General features: G+C 38.4%; 2 protein-coding genes and 1 pseudogene across 2 annotated transcripts; 2 read left to right on the plus strand and 1 right to left on the minus strand.

Moving 5' to 3' along the window:
- Positions 1 to 1,185, plus strand: LOC149153312 (protein CDI pseudogene; annotated as a pseudogene).
- A 687-nt stretch (positions 1,186 to 1,872) lies between these two features.
- On the plus strand, positions 1,873 to 3,483 carry LOC149153313 (putative protein phosphatase 2C 44). Its single transcript, XM_089443782.1, has 3 exons — positions 1,873 to 1,966; positions 2,872 to 3,165; positions 3,299 to 3,483. Exons 1-3 carry the CDS (start codon positions 1,873 to 1,875, stop codon positions 3,481 to 3,483), a joined length of 573 nt encoding a protein of 190 aa, XP_089299908.1.
- A 602-nt stretch (positions 3,484 to 4,085) lies between these two features.
- Positions 4,086 to 18,746, minus strand: LOC149153314 (origin of replication complex subunit 5-like). Its single transcript, XM_089443783.1, has 5 exons — positions 18,240 to 18,746; positions 5,679 to 6,688; positions 4,853 to 5,254; positions 4,280 to 4,589; positions 4,086 to 4,133 (listed from the first exon to the last, which is right to left on the minus strand). The coding sequence occupies exons 1-5, from the start codon at positions 18,744 to 18,746 to the stop codon at positions 4,086 to 4,088; spliced, it is 2,277 nt and encodes a 758-aa protein (XP_089299909.1).
- Between the last annotated feature and the right edge of the window lie 2,209 nt (positions 18,747 to 20,955).

A 20,955-nucleotide genomic window follows, 5' to 3' on the forward strand; every position in this document is an offset into this window, starting at 1 on the left:
GCCAGTGCCAAGGTTCGATCCCCCTCGCACTCATTTCCTCCGCAGAGATTTTTCAGTAGCAGAAATGGGAATTCACATTTGAATGCTTATAGGAATTCCAGAGACATGCTACTATCGGGACTGGGACTGGGCATCGGGCTGGCATTCGCAGTATCTCCCCCAAGTTTGGCCGAGTCTCCAGAACCGAAGCTGAAGATGCAGGAGGACCAGAAGTCGCGAGATCCAGTCTCACCACAGCCTCGAGCAGGCATTATGGGAGGACCTGTTATTACCAAGAGTGGAAAAGTGCTTCCAAAGCTCAAGATCTTTGTGGGTTACGATCCCCGTGAGGATCTTGCCTACGAGGTCTGCAGGCATTCGATACTGAAACATGCCACATTTCCAGTTGAAGTAATCCCCATCAAACAAGCGGATCTCCGCAAGGCTGGGCTTTACTGGTGCACAAGGGATCCCACTGAGAGCACCCAGTTATCCTTTTCCAGGTTCTTGACTCCTTTCCTAGCTGGGTTCAAGGGTTGGGCTATGTTCGTAGACTGTGATTTTCTCTATACTGTTGACGTTAGGGAATTAGCTGAGCTCATTGATGATAAGTATGTTATAATGTGTGTCAAACACGATTACAAGCCCAATAGTGCTACAAAAATGGATGGGGTTGTTCAGACTACTTACCCTATAAAGAACTGGTCATCTATGGTTTTGTATAATTGCGGGCACCCCAAGAACAGAGTTTTGACACCCTCTGTTGTGAATTCCCAATCTGGGGCATTTTTGCATAGATTCACTTGGCTTGATGACAATGATATTGGACCCATTCCCTACACCTGGAATTTCCTTGTTGGTCACAATGAGATTGATGACAAGGATCTTCCCAAAGCTATACATTATACAATGGGAGGCCCTTGGTTCGAGGCCTGGAAAGATTGCTAATTCGCAGATCTATGGCTTCAGGAAGTGGATGAGTATAAGAGGTCCCAAATGATACAGAAGGTGATTCAAGATGAGCTCATAAGGCTGTTGGATACAAGAATGAATGAAAGAGCAGGAGAGCTTGAAACCAGAGTAGGTGAGTTGGAAGGCAAGGTTAGAGAGATCTCTGCTCTGCAGAAATTTCTATTGTTTTATCTGCAAGAGAGGTTTCTAACAGAGGGAGGGAATGGTGTGAAAGAACCTCCTTTTGATGCCTAGTTGAACAAGGGATTGCGGAGCAGAAAGGAATTGCTTTGGAATACCCTGCCAGATCTTGTGAGAGTGCAAAATAGGAATATGTTTTGGAGGTACTAGTGCAGGATATAGCCTAATTATTTTTATTCGATCCTATTTTTATCTCTAAATATTAGAGAGAAATTGTAGTTTTCTGCATAAATTTTGAACTGGAAATTAACTTATTTCTTAATATACTATTCGCCCATGGTATAGTCAAATCACCTTTACTTTATAGCAGCTAAGAAATAGCTACATTCTTCATTCTCATCCTTTTTCCTGAAAGAATGGAATGAAGGGTTTGTACCCTATCTGGACAATAATGTCATTGTGCAAAAAAATTTCTCCAATGTAGTTATCTCAGACATTGGAATTTCATGGAATATACTTCATCATATCAATTGGTGTAGTTGTATATGGATGGTTATTTTAGGTTATTCACCTATGGTATGGTCAAATATGCCTTTAATTTAGCTACATTCTTCAATATTATCCTTTTTCCTGAAAGAATTGTGTGAAGGGTTTGTACTCTATCTAGACAAAAATATTATTGTGGCATTTTTTTTCTATCTTAAATGCAGTTATCTCAAACATTGCGATTTCATGGAATATACTTCATCACATCGATTGGTATAATTGTATTAATTCTAATTATTAGCTATCTTGATTGCAATGTATGGATGGTTGTTTTTGGCCAGGCTCAAACATCTCTGTGTTGATGGTCTACCTGGTTTAGCATCTATGAATCATAGGGAATACTTGGAAGGTCTCTGTGAATTTAACAACATCTATTTAAATTCAACATCTATTTAAATTTTATAGTTGATTGTATTGTGACATGTATTTTTTTGCTATCGCTAGTCAATCAAAAATTAAAATTATACATTAAATTGGAGCAGGTTCAAAGTTTCTTTCTATTTTCCAAATTGCATATGTTTATCTCAATTGCCTAACTTGATTGTAACTTGTGAAACAATTTCATTTTCTCCTCTATTGGTTCTATTATAATGTTTCTACTTGCATTGACTTCATGGGTTAATTTCTTGTGTTTTATCCTTGGCATATGATATATATTGTTAATTGTAACAATGATCTTTGGCATATGATATATATTGTTAATTGTAACAATGATCTGCATCTATGAACAAGATTTTTCTAGTTGTGATATATCGCCATGTCCATTTCTCAAACCTCAAAGGCGAAGATTCTCCAACATTTTACTTCTCACATATAATGAATTTCTTGTTTTTCCCCATCATATTTCTAGTTGAATATGTTTCATGCGTAAATCCACTATTTTTCAAATAGCTTAAACTGTTCATATATTTCCTATACTTATATGTTCATGTGTCTCTTGCACCTATCCAAAGAAAAAACATCCAGTAGTAGCATCACGTCATGGCATAAAGCAATAGTGCTTCCTTACTGCAAAAATTGCATTTGCGACAAATCGTTATCATTTTTGATAATTTCCTTCATTTATATAAATATGATGGTTCTCAAATGACTCTTCAGAAAAAAATTGTATATCAGATGAGATTTCTGACTCTGATGCACATCCAATAAAATGCTTTTACAGCTGATCTGCCATTTGTTGTATTGGTTGTCACTTGTTATTTTCAAAGTTTTGTATGGTGTAAAATGCTAATTAAGTATTTTAATGCTGACAAGTATCTCTGATAATAATGGAGCCGAAGTTCTGGACAGACCCAAAAAGTGCCATCAAGAATGCATACAACCGGACTGATGGGAAAATTTTAGCAAAGGTAGCTGATTTAGGGCCCGGTGGCTCCACAGCAGTCACTGCTATTTTAGTTGATGGGAAAAAACTCTTTGTAGCAAATACAGGAGATTCCAGGGCTGTTATATGTAAAAACGGCACTGCTATTCAGCTGACTGTTGATCATGAGCCAAGTATTGAACACCAAAACATCGAGAAGGGTGGATTTGTGACACTCCTGCCAGGTACCACTACAAATGCTGTGCAGAGATTAATTTTAATGAGAACATACTTAAATAATTTCTAGCTCAAGAGTAACATTTGAATGGTCACAGGGAGAAACTGTATACTTAATGGCGTTCTTTTTTGATATATTAGGAGATGTACCTCGAGTTAATGGTCAGCTTGTTGTAGCTCGTGCGTTTGGTGACAGGAGTCTGAAGCAACATTTAAGTTCAGAACCAGATGTGAGAGACACAGAATTTCTCATTTTGGCTAGTGATGGATTGTGGAAGGCAAGGCATTTTTTCCAATCATTGACTTATTTGCATAGTTACTGTTAGATGCATATTTTTTTTGGCAAACTCATCTTATGGGAGAAAGCATCTAGGAAATTTTTTGATTACTGTATTGTCATTAATTTTACTCGAATACTTCATCTGAAACGCCGTAAGGCATAAATTGAAGAACACAAATGTTGTTGTGGTTATTCAGTTTTACAAACTAAATATACTTAACAAAACTATTGTAACGGAGTCTAATTCATATATGTTCCCACAGATGAGGAGGTTGTATTGTAAGCCTGAATGCAATTACTCTGCTGAAGAATAAAACTTAATTGTCTTGCCCCTGAATATTTCCTTGACATGTTGTCAGGGTTTTACCACATAAATCCCGTGTATTAATCTATATAATTTTGTGTGCGACTTTATTGTGAATAATCTAATTTGCAGACTCTGAACAACATACCTGAGCTATTCACAACTCCTGGGGTTATGAGGTGAAACAGTTCATATCTTTTATAATTACGTGACCTCCTTGCCCCACAACATACAACATTTAACAATCAATAAATTGTCTTTCTCCCACAAATTGAACTGATTTACTTCCTCTGTAGTAGGCGACTGAACAACACGTCTAGAAATGGTCCTTGTCAAGGTCATTATCACCGATAGAGATATTTTGACAAAGGAAATTTGACATTGCACGCAATCTACAATCACAAAAAAATAAGAGATGGATTAAAAATAAAATTCCTATTTCCCACAGCCAAAGTGATGATCAAAGATTTTAGTCGATATTTTCAATACAGCATAACAACACTAAACATTGATAAATCATAAACAAAAAGAGGCATACCTTCATTGCAAGTTCCTGATCGATGTTGCAACGATATCTAGCAGCACCTTCTAGGGGACAGTTTGTTCCTTTATACAAAAGATTGATATTACAAAGAGTTGAGAGTTGCATAAGAGCATCAGCCATAGGCCCCAAACCATTTTCATCAGCTGCAGATATATTGTCAGATTGTAGATTTTCCAATTCTTCATCTGCCACTGCTGTGATGCATTGGAAGATTGCAAGCAGCCTCTCCAGAGGGAAACTCCCTGGACCTTTAAGGAACTTTTCTTGCTCCTCATGTTCCTTTCTCTCTGTGGATTTTACACTCCTATTCACAAACCAACAAAAGAGAGTATACAATAATTACTCCAAAGTGATGCTTGGGATTGCATAATTATATGGAGGAAACGTTAACTTCTTGCTGCCATGAAATGGGAAAGAGGGCATAGTATTCAGATGAGCTGGAACTTCTAGATAAAAGAAATCAGATCCTTCCTTATGTGAAATCAACTAAATTTATTTTTAAGAATCAGATGAAAAGAAAAACAAAAAAGGAGAAAAGCAAAGGATCAAAGGAACTAAAGTTCTTACTTTTTCCTTCGCTTACGATTATCTAATCCCCCAGACGAATAAAACAACGTGGCATCAAGAGTCGCAGGGTTCCTTGATGCAATGAAGGCAGAGATGAGCAAGTACTTGCCACAAACAGAAAGATGAAAATCTAGATCTTCATGTATTTCATCAAAACCTTGTCTCCTTGTCATGATTTTCCTTCTAACCTTGTCTCCAGTAGTAGGGACATTGAATATTTGGTTCAAGTCCGGTGCAATGTGTGGCTCAAGATAAGAAAACAGCCTCCGCTTTCCGTTTTCATCGGGAACCCCAACTTCTTTGCTAATTGGTTCACAAAATTTTTGAAACAAAGGTTCCAATGCTGTAGAGAGTTCTGTAACTCGCCTGCAAGCTCTACTGAAGGGCTTCAAAATAGCATTGTTCAATATCAGAAACAAAAAGAAAACAAGTTCAAATCAAGCAGACACATATTTCATTGAAACTTTTAAAAACTTCGAAAGCCCCTTAACTTGAACAACAAAGAGAACCGTGGCACGGTTTGGACACCTAAGATCAGAGAAGCCCAACTTTCTTGCTGCTGGGTGGATCTTCCCATACAAAATAAGCAAGTGTATAGTGTGCAGAAGAGACAGAACTTTCAGCAAACCAAACTAATAACCTCATTGACAGGAGCCAGTCAACAAGATTTACACATTACGACATACTCTTATGGACGCAGAGAAATAGTAGACACATGAACCCAAATTTGCCTCGTGTTTTTCTAATAAGATTTGAGCATTATTGTTTCATTGACAGAAATCTATAATCATATTTGAAGAAAAAGGTAGGCACAAGTACTTACTTGAGAAATGAGGCATACAACTCAGTATTAGGCTGCCTTTTGATAAGGATTTGATACAACTCATCATCGGTATAGTCCCGAAAGTAGACTGTCAGTGGCTCCAGAGCACTAGTATGGGAATAGAAGGAATCTAGAGTGATATTGCTAATAAAAATCAAACCCAAATTGGGCATTCTTGTCAAATCAGATAGCTTGAACAATGCTGAGATGAGGTTGAAACCATTGTTCCACTCATGCAGAAGTTCAATATTGTCAAATATCAAGTACACCACCTCTGGAAAATCCAATCTCCTTACTTCTTTACTAAAAGAATCATTGTCCCTCTTCCCTTTGTCTTTCTGTGAAGGATCATCGCAACCAGAAGCCTGAAGCCCCCTTCCTGTATTTTTTTTGGAGGAACCCTTAAGCCCCTTTTCTGGACTTTTTTGGGTATTCTTGCGAGGGGAGCCCTTAAACCCTGATTCCTGAAACCCTTTCTCTGGACTTATTTGGGTATCCTCGTGGGGAGATCCCTTAAACACTGATTCCTTCAGCCCTTTATCTGGGATTTTTTGGGAATCCCTGGGAGGAGAGCCCGTAAACCCTGGTTCCCCATCTTTCCGAGATTCTATAGACCCACCTACCAATTTCTTTTCATATTTTTTCTCAATGGCCTGAATACAGGCTTCTTTCAAATACACAACAAAATCTGCAATTTTCTCGCAGCGCTTCGCACTGCTATAGTTATTAGCTTTCGTTCTTCTGTGGGATATCAGCTGGTTCAGAATGGATTCAAACAGCAGACGAGGGCTAAAACAAGATCTACAGCTCGCATAGGCAAAAGGGCGGTTCAAACGCTTAAATATATCTAAAACTACACTGGTTTTGCCAGTGGAAGGGCCCCCATAAACAAGCAATGGCGTCATAAAATCCCTTGGACCCCCAACGAGCGATATGAGCTCTTTAATCTGTGTTTGTCGCCCAGGAAATCCATCGCAGAGGCATTGTTGGCTGTTGTGCGCCTGGTGATCCGCCTTTTATTGCATGTAAAGTGAAACGTTTTTTTAAGGTTTTTTAATGTTTTAAAACATTTTTTAAGACGGTTGATTTTTGTTTAATCGTCTAACAAAAAAATCTAACGGCTACGATTAGGACAGAAAGGCAATCGGGGAAGTTTATTTCAGAGGCAAACGCCTTACGGCGTAATTAAGGAAAAAATATTTTTTACTTTTATTATTAAATTTAAACTACTTAATTTGCCCCATCATACCAACGACGTTGGCATATGCGCTCTTTCTCACATTAATAAATAAACATCAATGCTAATATATGCAACCTAGTACAGCACATATCCCTTTAAAAATACCATTCCACAACTTCCTATTAAGGTAAACAATGTTTTATCCTCACAAAATCCTCATACCATTATTTCCACACACAAATATAAAAGTGAAATGGGAAATGTATGTTAATTAATTTATGTTCATATAAAAGTGAATTGGAAACGTTAATTAATTAATTAATTTTTATATAAAATTATTTAATGTGTTTTCTTATAAAAGGTTACGGGTTTAAATTTAAAAGGGAAAAGTATATATATTTTTCTGAATATTAATTATATTATTAAGTTGAGAAAAATAATTTATTTTATAAACCAGAGTCTTGTACATAAATTTAATATTTTACTTCACAATAACTTTAAAATTAGATTATTAATATTATTATAAATTAGATTATTAATATTATTATAAAGTATATAATTTTTTTAAACTAGAATGAGTATATAGATTATATTGAAAATCTACCATTGGATGCGGCAAGTACAATAGGAGTTACATTGATTTTGTCTCACAAAATTTTAAAAAAGCTAAAAACCAACCTCCTCCCAATAAGAATAGGGCAAACAAAGATCCAAAACTAAATCTTCAAATGTTTATTCCTACTGCTTCATCGGAGCAAGAGTAATTTCTAACAAATTGCTTGCAAAAGAAAATGCAAAAACAAAACATTTTTATAAATTGTTGGAAGACGGTTCATCATTGGACCCATAGGATACAAGATTGAGCTCAGGACTAGAGTTCTTTCTATTATGGTATTTCATGCTTCTTATTGCTAGTGGCGAAGAGCATTGTTTTTTAAGCACATCTAAATAGGAAGCAGAAGAAGAGGAGGGTTTGAACTTCTTCTCAACCACCTTACTAGTTTCTTCATCATTCAATGCAAGAGGAACCTTTGGATAAAACTTCCCACCACAGAAGTTTTCTTTGGAGAGTTGTGATTTGGACCTTCTTCATCTTCAGGAGGGACCTTTCAAATAGGAGTATTCTTTGAAGAGACCTAATCTAGTATTGACTGATTCACTTGGACCTCAAGATTCTCACCTTTTATCTCAGGGACATTTAAGACTTCAAAACTATTGTTATAAAGGGGTTGATGTGGAGCTTCAACCTTACATGTTTGTTGCTTCTTATTTCCATGCTTCTTATGTTTCCTTTTAACTAGAATGAATCCTTGCTTATTTTCTCCTTGCTCTTCTTTAGGAGGAGATGATGGATTTGGAGAACTTCGAGAAACTAAAGCTTTTGGACAACTTTTCGCAAAGTTTCCATACTCATGACACATATTACATTTGAAAGGAACCTATTCATAATCTAGAGCCTGGAGGTGAGACCAACCATCCAGATTTAACTAAATTTCCTTGAAAAGACCTATTGAGAAACGAGTAATATCATTTTTATATATAAACAAATTTAATTTTCTTTAAAATTTATAATGAAATAATTATAATTAAAAAATTATTACAAATATATAAATAAAATACTTAAAATAATTTTCATTAGAAAATTAAAAATAATATAAGTAAAATTGATATGCAATTATAATATAATTTTACTAAAAAATTTAGTTGTGTAAAACACCATCATTAAATATGAATTGTTAAAAAAAAATCTAGATTTTGTCAATTTAAAAGCTACATTATATGATATGAAATAATTAAAAACATTCGCTCCTTGGATCCAAGTGCTTGACAAGAGATTGACATGACCCCTCAGACAAAACGGAGGTGCTTCCCACCTAGCACAGGCCTCCCTCCAAGTGGCATCAATGCATCTTAAATACATCACCGAGCGAATTATGGCCTTGTATCCATGTCCGATTTTCTTTCCTATTAACCCTATGTGTATAATTCTCCGCGCTATGGTCTCCCGACGATTTATTCCTCTTGTTATCCTGCTCAGGGCCTCCTCTGCTTCCCCAAATTCTCGCTCTGCATCTGTTGACCTCCACCGCCTTGCCATGAATCACAACAGAGGTCGTGGTTGTCGACCCGACAGGGGAAGGGGCCATGGTCGTTACTCCACCACCTTCGATGAGTCCTTCGTTGCAACTTTATTTGATTACAGAATCCTAGCCCACATTAGGCATTAGGTCCTGAATTTGGAGGTGGAAGAAATGAGCTAAGGCCGACCAATGCTCTGGGCTCTTCGAGACATTCTTGGTCACCAACTCAAAGAGAGGGAGCAAGGGAAATCGAGAGTTGTTGGGTGGATTGTTGAGCTCTCTTCTTTCCACAGTCGCTCCACCTCCTCCCTCAAGCATCTAGCCAGAGATTTGAAATTTATATGTGGATGATCTATTTTTGACTGGGTCACTAGGGCTCATAAGGGACTGCAAGAAGGACTTAGCAACAGAGTTTGAGATGGACTTGGGATTAATGCACTATTTTATAGGACTCTAGGTGTGGCAGACAGATGGGGAGATCTTCCTTGGTGAATGAAGATATGTTATGGAGATCTAGAAGAAATTCAGGATGTTGGGCTGTATACCCATAACTACACCTATGATAACCAACTGGAAAAAGATTTTTGCATTGAAGCAGGAGGTAATGGACCCCACCTTTTATAGGTAGCTTATTTTCTCTCTCATGTATATAGTTAACATGAGGCCATATATTTGCTTTGCATTCAACACTCTTAATTATTTCATGGTGGAACCAAAGAGGGTGTATTAGACAACAACAAAACATGTGTTGCAAAATATATGAGGTACAATTGAGTATGGATTGAGATATGCTCTAGGAGATGGTGTCAAGTTGATGGGATATACTGATGCAGACTGTGTAGGTTATGCAATGGACAAGAAACGCACTTCAGGGTGTTGCTTCAGCATTGGATCAGGGGATGTCTCTTTGTATGACAAGAAGCAGAAGTTGGTTGCGTTAAGCTTTGCAAAAGTAAAGTACATGGAAACAAGCATGGCTACATGTGAGGCCATATGGCTTCGAAAGCTACTAGTGGCACTATTTGGTCTGAGGATGGAGTTGACCTTTATCCACTATGATCATCAGAGTTGCATGAAGTTGTCTGAGAATCTAGTATTTCATGATCAGTCAAAGCATATCGACATTACATACCATTTCATCATGGACTGTGTATAGTGTAGATAAGTTCAACTACAGTATGTGCCTACAGAATTGCAGGTGGCAGACATTCTGATAATGGCCTTGAATAAATGAAAGTTTGTTTTCTTTAGGGATAAGTTGGGTGTTGCGAAGAACACCTTCCTCGCTAAGAGGGGGTGTTAAATATTATAGCTTGGATAGGTGTTCTAACCTTAAGAGGTATCATTGAAGCTAAGAACATAAAGAATTTAATTATCTCCAAGCCCCTGTAATTTTTCCGAAGTTTCACATAGGGAAGATATTACAAAAAAATCACAAAATCAAGTGAAGTTTTAAGCATGGTAATTCATTTGTGAATGAGAGATTATAAAGGGAATTGGAGGGAATATTTGGAGACATGTCGAGTGGGTGATTTTTAATGAGACACCAGAAGGGTTTCAACAACAGTGATTGGGAGAAGGTTTTCCAAATATTTTTGCTATTAGTATTTTATGCAGCAAGCCGAGTTTTTCCAGTGAGGTTGTGGGCTTTGTTGAGAAATGGAAACAAGAAATTCTAGTTTAATTTGTCCTTGAATTAAACTAGGAATTAAAATCGAACTCTATTCTCATAGCAACTTCTAAATAGTTAATTAAGTTTAATTAACTTAATTAGCTAGGAATTTCAAGTTAGAAGTCTTTCTGAAGTCATGTATATGTTCTCCCTATATTATAGGGGTCCAAGATGAGTTAAATATGAGTTGTAATTAGTTAACTCAGTTTACTGAGTTAAGTCCAATTAAATTAGTTTCAAATTGTTTGAGGAACTAATAGTGAGTTAATAGTCAGTTGGTGCACTAATGCATTAACTAGTGCTACTCCATTTAACTGATGATTCCCTCATCAGAAACTCATGCATGTCGATTCTGAGAAAGGTCCAGTCGAGACTAGAGTGCAGGGACAGTGTACTATCAGTTGTATGATTTACTGAGTTGTATAAATCATGCATGGAATCAGGAATTGAACCTTGAAGGGATTGCGCAGTTTTGGATGTACTAGCCTCCCATTAATATAAGCTAATCATCCATAAGAATTGCACAAAGGAAATAGCGACTTGGAGAGCTACAAAATTGGCTAAGTGTCAGCCAAGAGTTTGCTTGTGAGTTGGAGATTGATTTTATTGAGTGCTGGGATTGTTCTTGAGAAAACAAGCATTGTATTATCATCTTGGATTTATTATAGATGCAATATAGATAGTGGGGTTTTAAGTTGTGGCTTTCCCCGGATACTTATTGTGTTATGTGTATTTGATTATCTTCCTCTTGTCGATTATTGTTTTCATCGATCTATTTACTTCCACTGGTTGATAGTAGAAGTAGTTTCTTGTCTCTTGCTTTAGTACATTGCATGAGCTTCTGAATCTACAAGATTTTCTACAGGCTTCAGAAGGAGGCCAAGTTTCTTAGTAAATTCACAACAGTAGAGACTAAGTTTATTTCCGGAAGGTAGTGCGAGTCTTCTAGAGGCCAATGTGAGTTTTCCAGAGGAGGTGTGAACTTCCAAGAGGGAAGATCAAGTTTTCTAGGAGTAGATCGATTTTCTAGAGGGCAATGCAAGTTTACCGGGAGACAATGCAAGTTGTCAGGAAGAGTTAGTGTAAGTTGTTAAACTCTTAGTGCAAGTTGTTGGAGTCAGTGTGGATTGTAGAAAGGGAATCCATGGAGTTTTCCAAGTTGATTTGATTAGCAAAAGTGAAGATAAAATATTATCGGAGCTTTTCTAGTGTCATGCAAGAAGTTGTAATATCTCAATAGCGGTTTTGTTGAAGATAATAATATAAACCCTCATAGCTAAAAATTGGTTTTCCCCACTCTTGGGTTTTTCCAAAGACGTTTGTCCAAAAACGCTTGTGTGAAGTGTATGATTGGTTTCTCGTATATTTTACTGCAATTTTTTTGTAAATGGTGTTGTTCATGTTATTATTCATTACTTCCAACAGAAGAATTAATTTCCCATAAACAAGTAATAAGAAATAATTAACTGAGTTAATAGCACCTTTTGTGTTGCCATAAATTTCACACCCCACACCCTATGTTGACGCGACATTATCATGTGGCCCTAACGGGGACTATGTGGAAACATAGTAATGATGTGGACTTACATTATGCTAATGTGGGAGTATCAAGAGTATTGGAGAAACTAAATATTGAATCCCTAAGTATTATAAATTTGTTTTCCTATTTCAAAAAATATTATAAATTCAACCTTTTCAAGTAACCATGAAATCGACTTAAATAAAAGCTATTGTCGGACATATTGAAAGTGGACAGAGCCCTGATTGTCGGAGGATTGAGCGACGAGGGTTTTGAATAGGGGGCGATAGAAGCGAGCTGGTAACTATGGAGGGGCATGGAGGAGGGAGCTCCACTCCCTCCTACAGTAATGTGGTTTCAAACAGAAGCAAAGAGACGAGTCTGAACAATTTCCGAAAACCAACGGAGGCAGAGACAAAGACAACCGGTACTCAAAAGCCGGAAAGCAGCAAATCCCTTGAAAAGGAAGGGACCCACAAGGAGGCTAGGAGGGAAACGAAATCTAGAGATAGTAGTCAGAGAATGGAGAATATATCTACAACGGGACCCTGCAAGCCCAAGTCTAACATCAAACCCCGGGTGGTCTTAAATGATCCTGCACTACAGGTGCACAGAGATCACATGGCAACTTATGCGGTCATATGCAAGTTTATGGGTATATGGCCCACGGAGAAAGCGTTGTACACATGGATAAGAAACAACTGGAAACCGAAGGGAGAAATAAATCTACATCTTGGGTCCAAGGGTTTTTTCACAGTGGTTTTCACTAACCTGGAGGACAAAGACAGAGTTTTCGAAGGAGGACCCTACTTCTATGCTGCTGCTGGCCTTTACATGCGACCTTGGATGATGAACTTTGTTCCGGAGCGAGAAACGTTCACATCGGTCCCGGTATGGATTAGATTATACTCCTTACCTTTAGATTATTGGCTGCCGGAATCCTTAAAAGCTATAGGTAATAAATTAGGGCATTTTATAAAGATATCAGAGGCGACTCTACGAGGTAAATATACCTCCTTCGCCCGCATATGTGTAGAAATGGACTTATCGGGAGCACTCCCGGATGAAGTCATCCTAGAAGTATATGATGAGGAATGGGTACAGGCGGTCAACTATGAACACATCCCATTCAGATGCCGTAAATGTCATGAACATGGGCACCTCTTCAGAGACTGCCCACTCAACAAAAGGGAGGACAACCTAAAAACCAACACAAGAAAAGACCCTGAAGGTTTCACCAAAGTGGGAGGCAGAGGGAAAGGAGGGGGGAAAATGTACCAAAAGAAACCTAGCGAGAACAAGCTACCAAGTCATAATAGTTTCGAGATTTTAGAAGAAGAGGGGGGGAAAATGGAACGAATAAGGAACCAGAGGACATTCATATAGAGAAAGAAAAAGAGGATAGCATGGAAATCATACAGGAATACAATGAACAAAAGGAGGACCCACCAAGCACTATGGAACTTGGCAGGGACCATGAGATGACCCCAAGCGAAGGAGGTACGGAGGACCAAGACCTACAAGAGATTCTTGAGAGGGAGAACCTTGAACTAGAAAAGTTTCTAGAGCAGGGAACCAACAAAGGGATTGACTCTCTACCACAAGAGGAGTTTGATAGAGTACAACAGCTATTCCTCTGAAGGTCTCAAACAAAGGCTGCAGGAGTCAAAAGGAACTACGACAGCCAGGAGAATATAGGGGTTAAATCAATGGAGATTACATCAGGACACTCCACCAAAAACCCAGGCAAGAAAAGAGGAAGAAAGAGACAGAATGAACTTCTGTCAGAGTGTGGGAAACTCATGATTAATTCAGGTAAGATGAAAGATCTCACCAGTTACTCTTTCACAAACCCATCATTATGAAGCTTACAACCTGGAACATTAGAGGACTAGGAAGTAAAAGAAAACAAAGAAATCTCAGTAACAAAATAAAAGAAGAAAAACCAGACATGGTGTTTATACAGGAAACAAAATGCTCAGTAGACAAGATCAGAGAAATACATAGCAAATGGCTTATCAAATATGAGTACCTAGAAGTCAAAGAAAATAACATAGCGGGGGGAATTCTTACTCTATGGAATCCTTAGAAATTTGAGATCCTGGATGCTGAGGCATCCAGAAACCACCTTTCAATGGTTATACAACCTTTGGGGGACAAGGATTGTTACATGATCACAAATGTCTATGGTCCTCAACTTCTTGAAGACAAACTCAGGCTCCTCACCTCTCTGGAGGAGCTGAGAGAGAGACACCCAGTAATCCCCTGGATTCTGGGAGGGGATTTTAACATGATCAGATCGCTCATAGAGAAAAAAGGAGGGACCAGAACGCTTGGACGAGACTCAATTGCCTTCCAGAACTTCTTAAACAACATGAGACTAGTGGATATGGACACAATAAATGGTACCTTCACATGGAATAACAAGAGAGGAGGAACTTCCCAAGTTTCCTTGAAATTAGACAGATTCATAATCTCGGAGGATCTCCTTCTCTTTGGTCGTATCATGACAACTTTTATCCTTCCTTTCGGAGGCTCGGACCACTGGCCCATCCAATTGGAAGCTTCATTTATTGGCACCCCGAGGAACAGACCTTTCAGGTTTGAAAATGTCTGGCTCACTCACACTGACTTCATCACTAATATTGGAAAATTGTGGGCGGAAGACATGCCCACCCATGACACAAAAATGTTCCTCCTACAACAGAGACTCAAACACATCAAGCTAAGGCTCAAAGAATGGAACAAAAATGAGTTTGGGAATATTTTTGAAGCCAAAAGAGAAGTAGAGAAAAAATTACAAGAAACTAATCAAATTCTCATCACAGAAGACTTCACAAAGGAAAGGAAAATGCAAGCAAACTATCTTCAACAAGAATGGGACAATAGATGCCAGCAGGAGGAAATCTTCTGGAGACAGAAATCAAGAGTACAATGGATTAAATAAGGGGAGAGAAATACTAGGTTCTTTCACAAGTCTACCATGAAACACAGGGCAAATAATCGGATCACAAAACTCATAGATCCTCAAGGGAAAGAGCTAAATACTCACAAGGAAATGGAATCTGTTCTGGTACAACATTTTCAAAACATAGCAGAGGAGACCATTGCAGACAGATCTCAATTCACTAAGAGCTTCACTCAGCATATTCCAAAATTGGTAACCAGGGAAGATAATTATAATCTCAACAAGCTAGTAAAGAAGAAGAGGTCAAGGAAGTAATCAAAGAGATGCACAACGGGAAAGCTCCAGGCCCGGATGGTTTCAATGTAGACTTCTTCAAAACATGCTGGGAAACTATCAAACAAGACATTCTTGATGTGGTGGAGGACTCGAGAAAATCAAGAACAGTTCTGAGAGTGCTTAATGAATCCTTCATAGCATTAATCCCTAAACAGGAAAAATCCATGACACCAGATAGATTCAGACCCATAGCTTTATGCAATGTGGTGTACAAAATCATTTCCAAAGTTATTGCTAACAGACTCAAACCTCTTCTTCCAACGCTCGTGTCAGAGGAGCAGACTGGATATGTGGAAGGTAGACAAATTCTCAATAATATCATTCAAGCTCACGAAGTGGTTCATTCCCTCAAGACCAATAAGCAAGCAGGTATGATAATACAGCTGGACATAGTGAAAGCTTATGATAAGCTAAGCTGGTCTTACATCAGGGAAGTTCTTAAAGCTTATGGCTTTGACCACAACTGGATAAAGTGGGTCATGGCCCTAGTTACCACAGCTAGTTGTTCAATCCTTCTTAATGGCTCTCCATCCAGAACCTTCAGGCCATCGAGAGGCCTCAGGAAAGGAGATCCTCTCTCCCCATTCCTCTTCATTCTCATGATGGAAGGATTTATTTGATTTATGAGTATGTTGTATATTGCACGAGAAACTTAGTGTATACCTACTCTTTTTCACATAATCCACATGACATACCCTCCCATGGATCCTTGTGTTGTGTTCATCTTCATGTTCCTCATCTAACCATCTGTGTGATAATTATTAATTGTATTATTACTTATTTTTCACAACATGAGATGTTAAAAGTTTCAAGAAAGGGTGCATGTTGAATTTTCATATCTATTGAAGTTGTTTATGTAGTATTCTTGTTTTTTAGAGTGGTTCGAATTTATAAACTATTTTTCACACTAGCTAAGTTGCATTGTCAATTTAATGTTCAAATTTTCAAACCACTTTCCACACAATCTATGTTTTTGCATTGTCAATTCAATGTTTTCTTCCTCATTTTTAGGACTTCTACTCTAAGAGAAAGTGTTGTTTAGTTTCTACCTCACTTCCACATTTCAATGTCATTTTATTTGTTGGATGTGTTTACTCTTATATGTTTGAATTTATAAAAAAGTAGTATTTAAGTGCTACTTTTTGGAAAATTTTCTGGTTTATTTTTTGATTTAATTTGTCTAGAATCCTGGGGGGATTCATTGAAATCACAATTTTGAAAAATGAACTCTTCACAATAGAAGTGCTCCAAGGGTTTTTAAGGGTGTTGAATCCATGTATATAGTAAAAAAAGAGTTTAAACAACACAAATCAAGATTTAACCACAAATTTAGAATCATCCAAAAATCCTCATGAAACTCTAGCATTTAAAGACTACTCCATTTATAAACCACTTTACACACTAGGTAAGTTGCATTGTCAATTTAAAGTTCAGATTTTCAAACCACTATTTTTGTTTTTTTGTTTTTTGCATTGTCAATTTAATGTTTTCTTCTTCATTTTTAAAACATACTCTAATAGAAATTGTTTAGTTTCTACCCCACTTCCACATAATCAACATAATTTTTCCTCTAGTAAATCATTGTATTGTTCCCATCTTTCACCTTGTGTGGGTTAGCTCTTAGTTTTATTACTGCTCATTTTTTCACATCATAGAATATTAAATTTCCAATAGTCTCAATTTGATCCACTTAAATTTATTTTAAATTTGTCTATATAGTATTATTTTTATTTGTTTTCATTTTCTTTTCTTATATCAATTTTTCAAATTATTGATTTTAATATTTTATTTTTCTTTTTTAACTTATCTGTGATTAATTTAAATAAAATTATATTAATATCTATAATAATAAATATTTATACTAACTCATTGTCTTTCCTTTTTTTTTATAACTAAAACGGTTATGATTTTATTTATTTGAAAAACCTTGGGTCTTTGCCCAAGCGGCTCCAATTACATTACAGATTTCTATCTGTTGCTGGTTTAGATCTGCTTGATTTTCAGGGCATTTGTACAGTGCTTTCACTGTTTACAATTAGCAGTCCTTTCATCAGAGAGCTGCCTTTGTTTGCCAGCTGGTCTGCTTCACCGTTTGACTTTCTGAGAATATGATAAAACTTACATGTGTCAAAGTCTAGAAGAAGTCTCTTCAATCTGTCCAGTATTTTGTTGAGGCTGGCATTGCTAAATAGATTTCCCAGCTTTAGGCTCTTTATTATTAGATCTGAATCTCCAAAAACTTGGAGGTCTTTGGCACCTTTGTCTCTTGCAATGTGGCAGGCTTTGAGAAGCCCAAGAATCTCTGCTTGATTGTTAGATTTCTGGCCTAATCCCCAGCTGAAACAATCTTTTGAAGTCCCGTCAGTAGAGTATATGACCCCCCTGCACCTGCATCTCCGAGATTACCTTTAAATGCTCCATCGAAGAAAATTGTAGTTAAGTTTTGTGACTGCCACCATAGTTGGAATTTGTCATCTTCATCTCTTATGCGCCATTCCTGATTTGCCTTCTGTGGGGAGAGGCGCTGCGTGTGCGGACAGGGCTCTAGCGGGCCAAGCCATATTTTTTCTTCAGGCAATAACAATGGATCTTCTTTAAAATACTGCTATTGGGTTGCTTCCAGTAGAAAAGATTTAGCTTTTCTGCGACTTGTAGTGGAGTGTGCCTCATCTTTCTGAAGATCTGCTGATTTCGAGCTAGCCAAAGCTGCCAGCAAACATACTTTGGGATAGCTGTCCATATTTTATTCCAGAATGATTTGGAGGGGATGCACTGAGGATAGAAAATATTCCAAGTGGCGTATAGATCTGCAATAGAGATTTGTGAAGGCAGAATAATCTGAAAATCATGTAAAATAATACTCCATACCTCTTTTGCAAAATTGCACTCCAAGAAAAGGTGCTGGGCTGTTTCGAAGTTGTTGTTGCATAGTACACATCTGTGCGGCCCTGCTATATTCCTTTTTTCCAGATTGTCGCCAGTTAAGAGTTTGTTATGAGCCAGGGTCCAGAAAAAGAAATTCACTTTTGGAAGGGCTAGAGGTTCCCAGACATTCTTCCAAAAAGCCGGGGTTTGACTGCTATTTCTTGAAGCCTGCAATGCTCTATATCCTGCTGCTGTCGTGTAGACTCCGGACTGACCCCATCCCCATTTGTCTTTCATGGTTCTGTTGATAGGCACTGCTTCCTCCAACAAATCTTCAAGCAGAATTTGTTGGTGAGTTAACCGCTCTGGGACTCCATGGAAATCCCATCCTGCCCAATCTCCACGATGATCCCACTTTGACAATTCGAATATGGTGTTAACTCCTGCTTGCTTCAGCCAGTCCCTGAGATTAGCTATGTCCTCATTATCCTTCAGGGGTTCTTTCCCCATAATTCTGTCAAGCCACAGATGGGTGCACTTGCTGTTGCCCGGAATCCTGTAGGCCTATTTGTTAAAGAACTTACTGCTCCTGCAGCATAGTTTCCACACCTGCGTGCTGTTGACTACATTTGCATTCTGAAGATTGCTAAGGGATTTGTTGGGTTTGTACTTAGAGCTCAGCACTACACTAACCGACTTGGTGGGTTCATGGGTCAGCTTCCATAAGATCTTTCCTCCCAACGCTAAATTTACAAGAGCTGGATCTCTGATTTGCAGCGCTCCATCTGCCTTTATTTTTTTAACCACGTCCGAGTTCACCGGATGCATTTTATTTTCGTTTCCCTTTCCTCCCTACCACAAGAAGTCTCTGAGCAGTTTGGATATTTGCTCCGCCACATTTCTTGGTGCTAAGAGAAACGTTGCCTGGTAGATTGGTAGCGCCGACAGCATTGCTTTGATTAAAATTACTTTGCCTCCCTTCGTCAACCAATAGCCTCCCCACGCTGCAATTTTAGTTTTGATTTTCGAGATTATTTCACTCCAGAGCGATCTTTTATTTGCTCCTGATATAATGGGAAGGCCCAGATACTTGAATCTATCCCAGTTTGCTTGTCCTTTGAAACCGAGGAGAGTGGTTATGTCAGAGAGCTCCCTCTGATCTATGTTCCAGCTATAAACTTCGCTTTTGTTCTCATTTATTAATGCCCCAGAGGCTCTGCAATAATTATTGAGGACTGCGTTTATGGCTCTGGAAATTCTAATGGAGGCTCCGCCTAGAAGAAGTGAATCATCAGCGAATAACGCGTGATTCTGGGCTTCAACTCCGTGGAAAGGCTTAAGACCCAGGATGTTGCCTTTTATTTTTTCAGCAGTAAGTTTTCGGCTGAGAGATTCCGCCATTATGATGTACAGGAATGGGGAGAGGGGACATCCCTGTCTGATGCCCCTCTGACTTTGGAAGAAATTCGTGGGGCGGCCATTGACTAAAGGGGCGATCCATGGTTTTTCTATGCAGGCTTTGATGAGGTTGACGAATTGATATGAAAAGCCAAATGAGAGCAGGACCTTGCAGAGGAATGAGCGATCCACTCTGTCGAAGGCATTTTCCATATCTAACTTGACCAGCATGCCTTTTTCATTCTGTTGCTTGCTAGAATGGATGATCTCTTGTACCTAGATTACGTTGTCTAGAATATGCCTGCCTTCAACGAAACCGCCTTGTGGGGGAGAGATCAGTTTTTTTAACAGTGGCTTAATCCTCTTTGCTATCAGTTTTGCCAGTATTTTGTATGAAGCATTGCACAACGATATCGCCTTGAACCTTGCGAATGTCTTCGGATCGATGTCTTTGGGAATTAGAGCGAGATAAGTGGAGTTTGTTCCTCTGCCTACCTTGGCTTTTCCCATGAACCAGCGTATCATTTTGCAGAGATCAGCTTTAATGATGTGCCAACAAGACTTGTAGAAATGGATTGTAAATCCATCAGGCCCGGGGGCCTTATCTGCGTCCATGGACCAGATGACTTTTATAATTTCCTCCTCCGTGGTTGGCCTGCAGAGGGCTACGTTTTCTTCAGGGCTAATAAGAGTGGGGATATTGGCAATGAAATCAGCGACTTCCTCATCATTGCTGTGGGTTTCTTCTCTATAGAGATTCCTAAAGTGGGTTTCTGCAGCTGCTTTGACCTGATTAAAACCTTTGCAAATGATACCCTCTGATGTTTTGATTTTTGCTATGTGATTCCTAGTCAATCTCGCTCTGTATTGTCGGTGGAAGAAGGAGGTGTTTCGGTCTCCAGCCTTCAACCACAAACTCCTAGATTTTAGTCGCTAGTATTCTTCCTCCTTTCTGAAAGTTTGGTGTGCAAAACGTTGGGCTTTTGTTTCTTTTTCCAGCAGCTCTGTTGTGATGTCTTTGTTTTCCATCTCTGTTTGCAAAGTCTGCAATGCATGAACTGACTCCTTTCTTTGCTCAATAGGAGTGGGTCCTGGTTTCTTTATCCAGTTCTTCAGTGCCTGCTTAGTTGCTTTTAGCTTTTGCTCCTAGACATAGCTTGGGGATTCCGTGAATGTTTTGTCCCAAGCTGCCTTTACTGTCTCTATGTAGCCTTCCTTCTCGATCCATAGGGGGCTAAATCGGAATGGAATGGGCCCTAGATCTTCTTCATCTTCCAGGAGAAGTTGAATAGGTTTATGATCCGAAGCTAGTTTGGGCAGA

The sequence above is a fragment of the Pinus tabuliformis genome, chromosome 9, assembly GCF_031772625.1.
Source record: "Pinus tabuliformis cultivar Carrire ecotype Pingquan chromosome 9, CPIR1, whole genome shotgun sequence".
NCBI lineage: Eukaryota > Viridiplantae > Streptophyta > Pinopsida > Pinales > Pinaceae > Pinus > Pinus tabuliformis.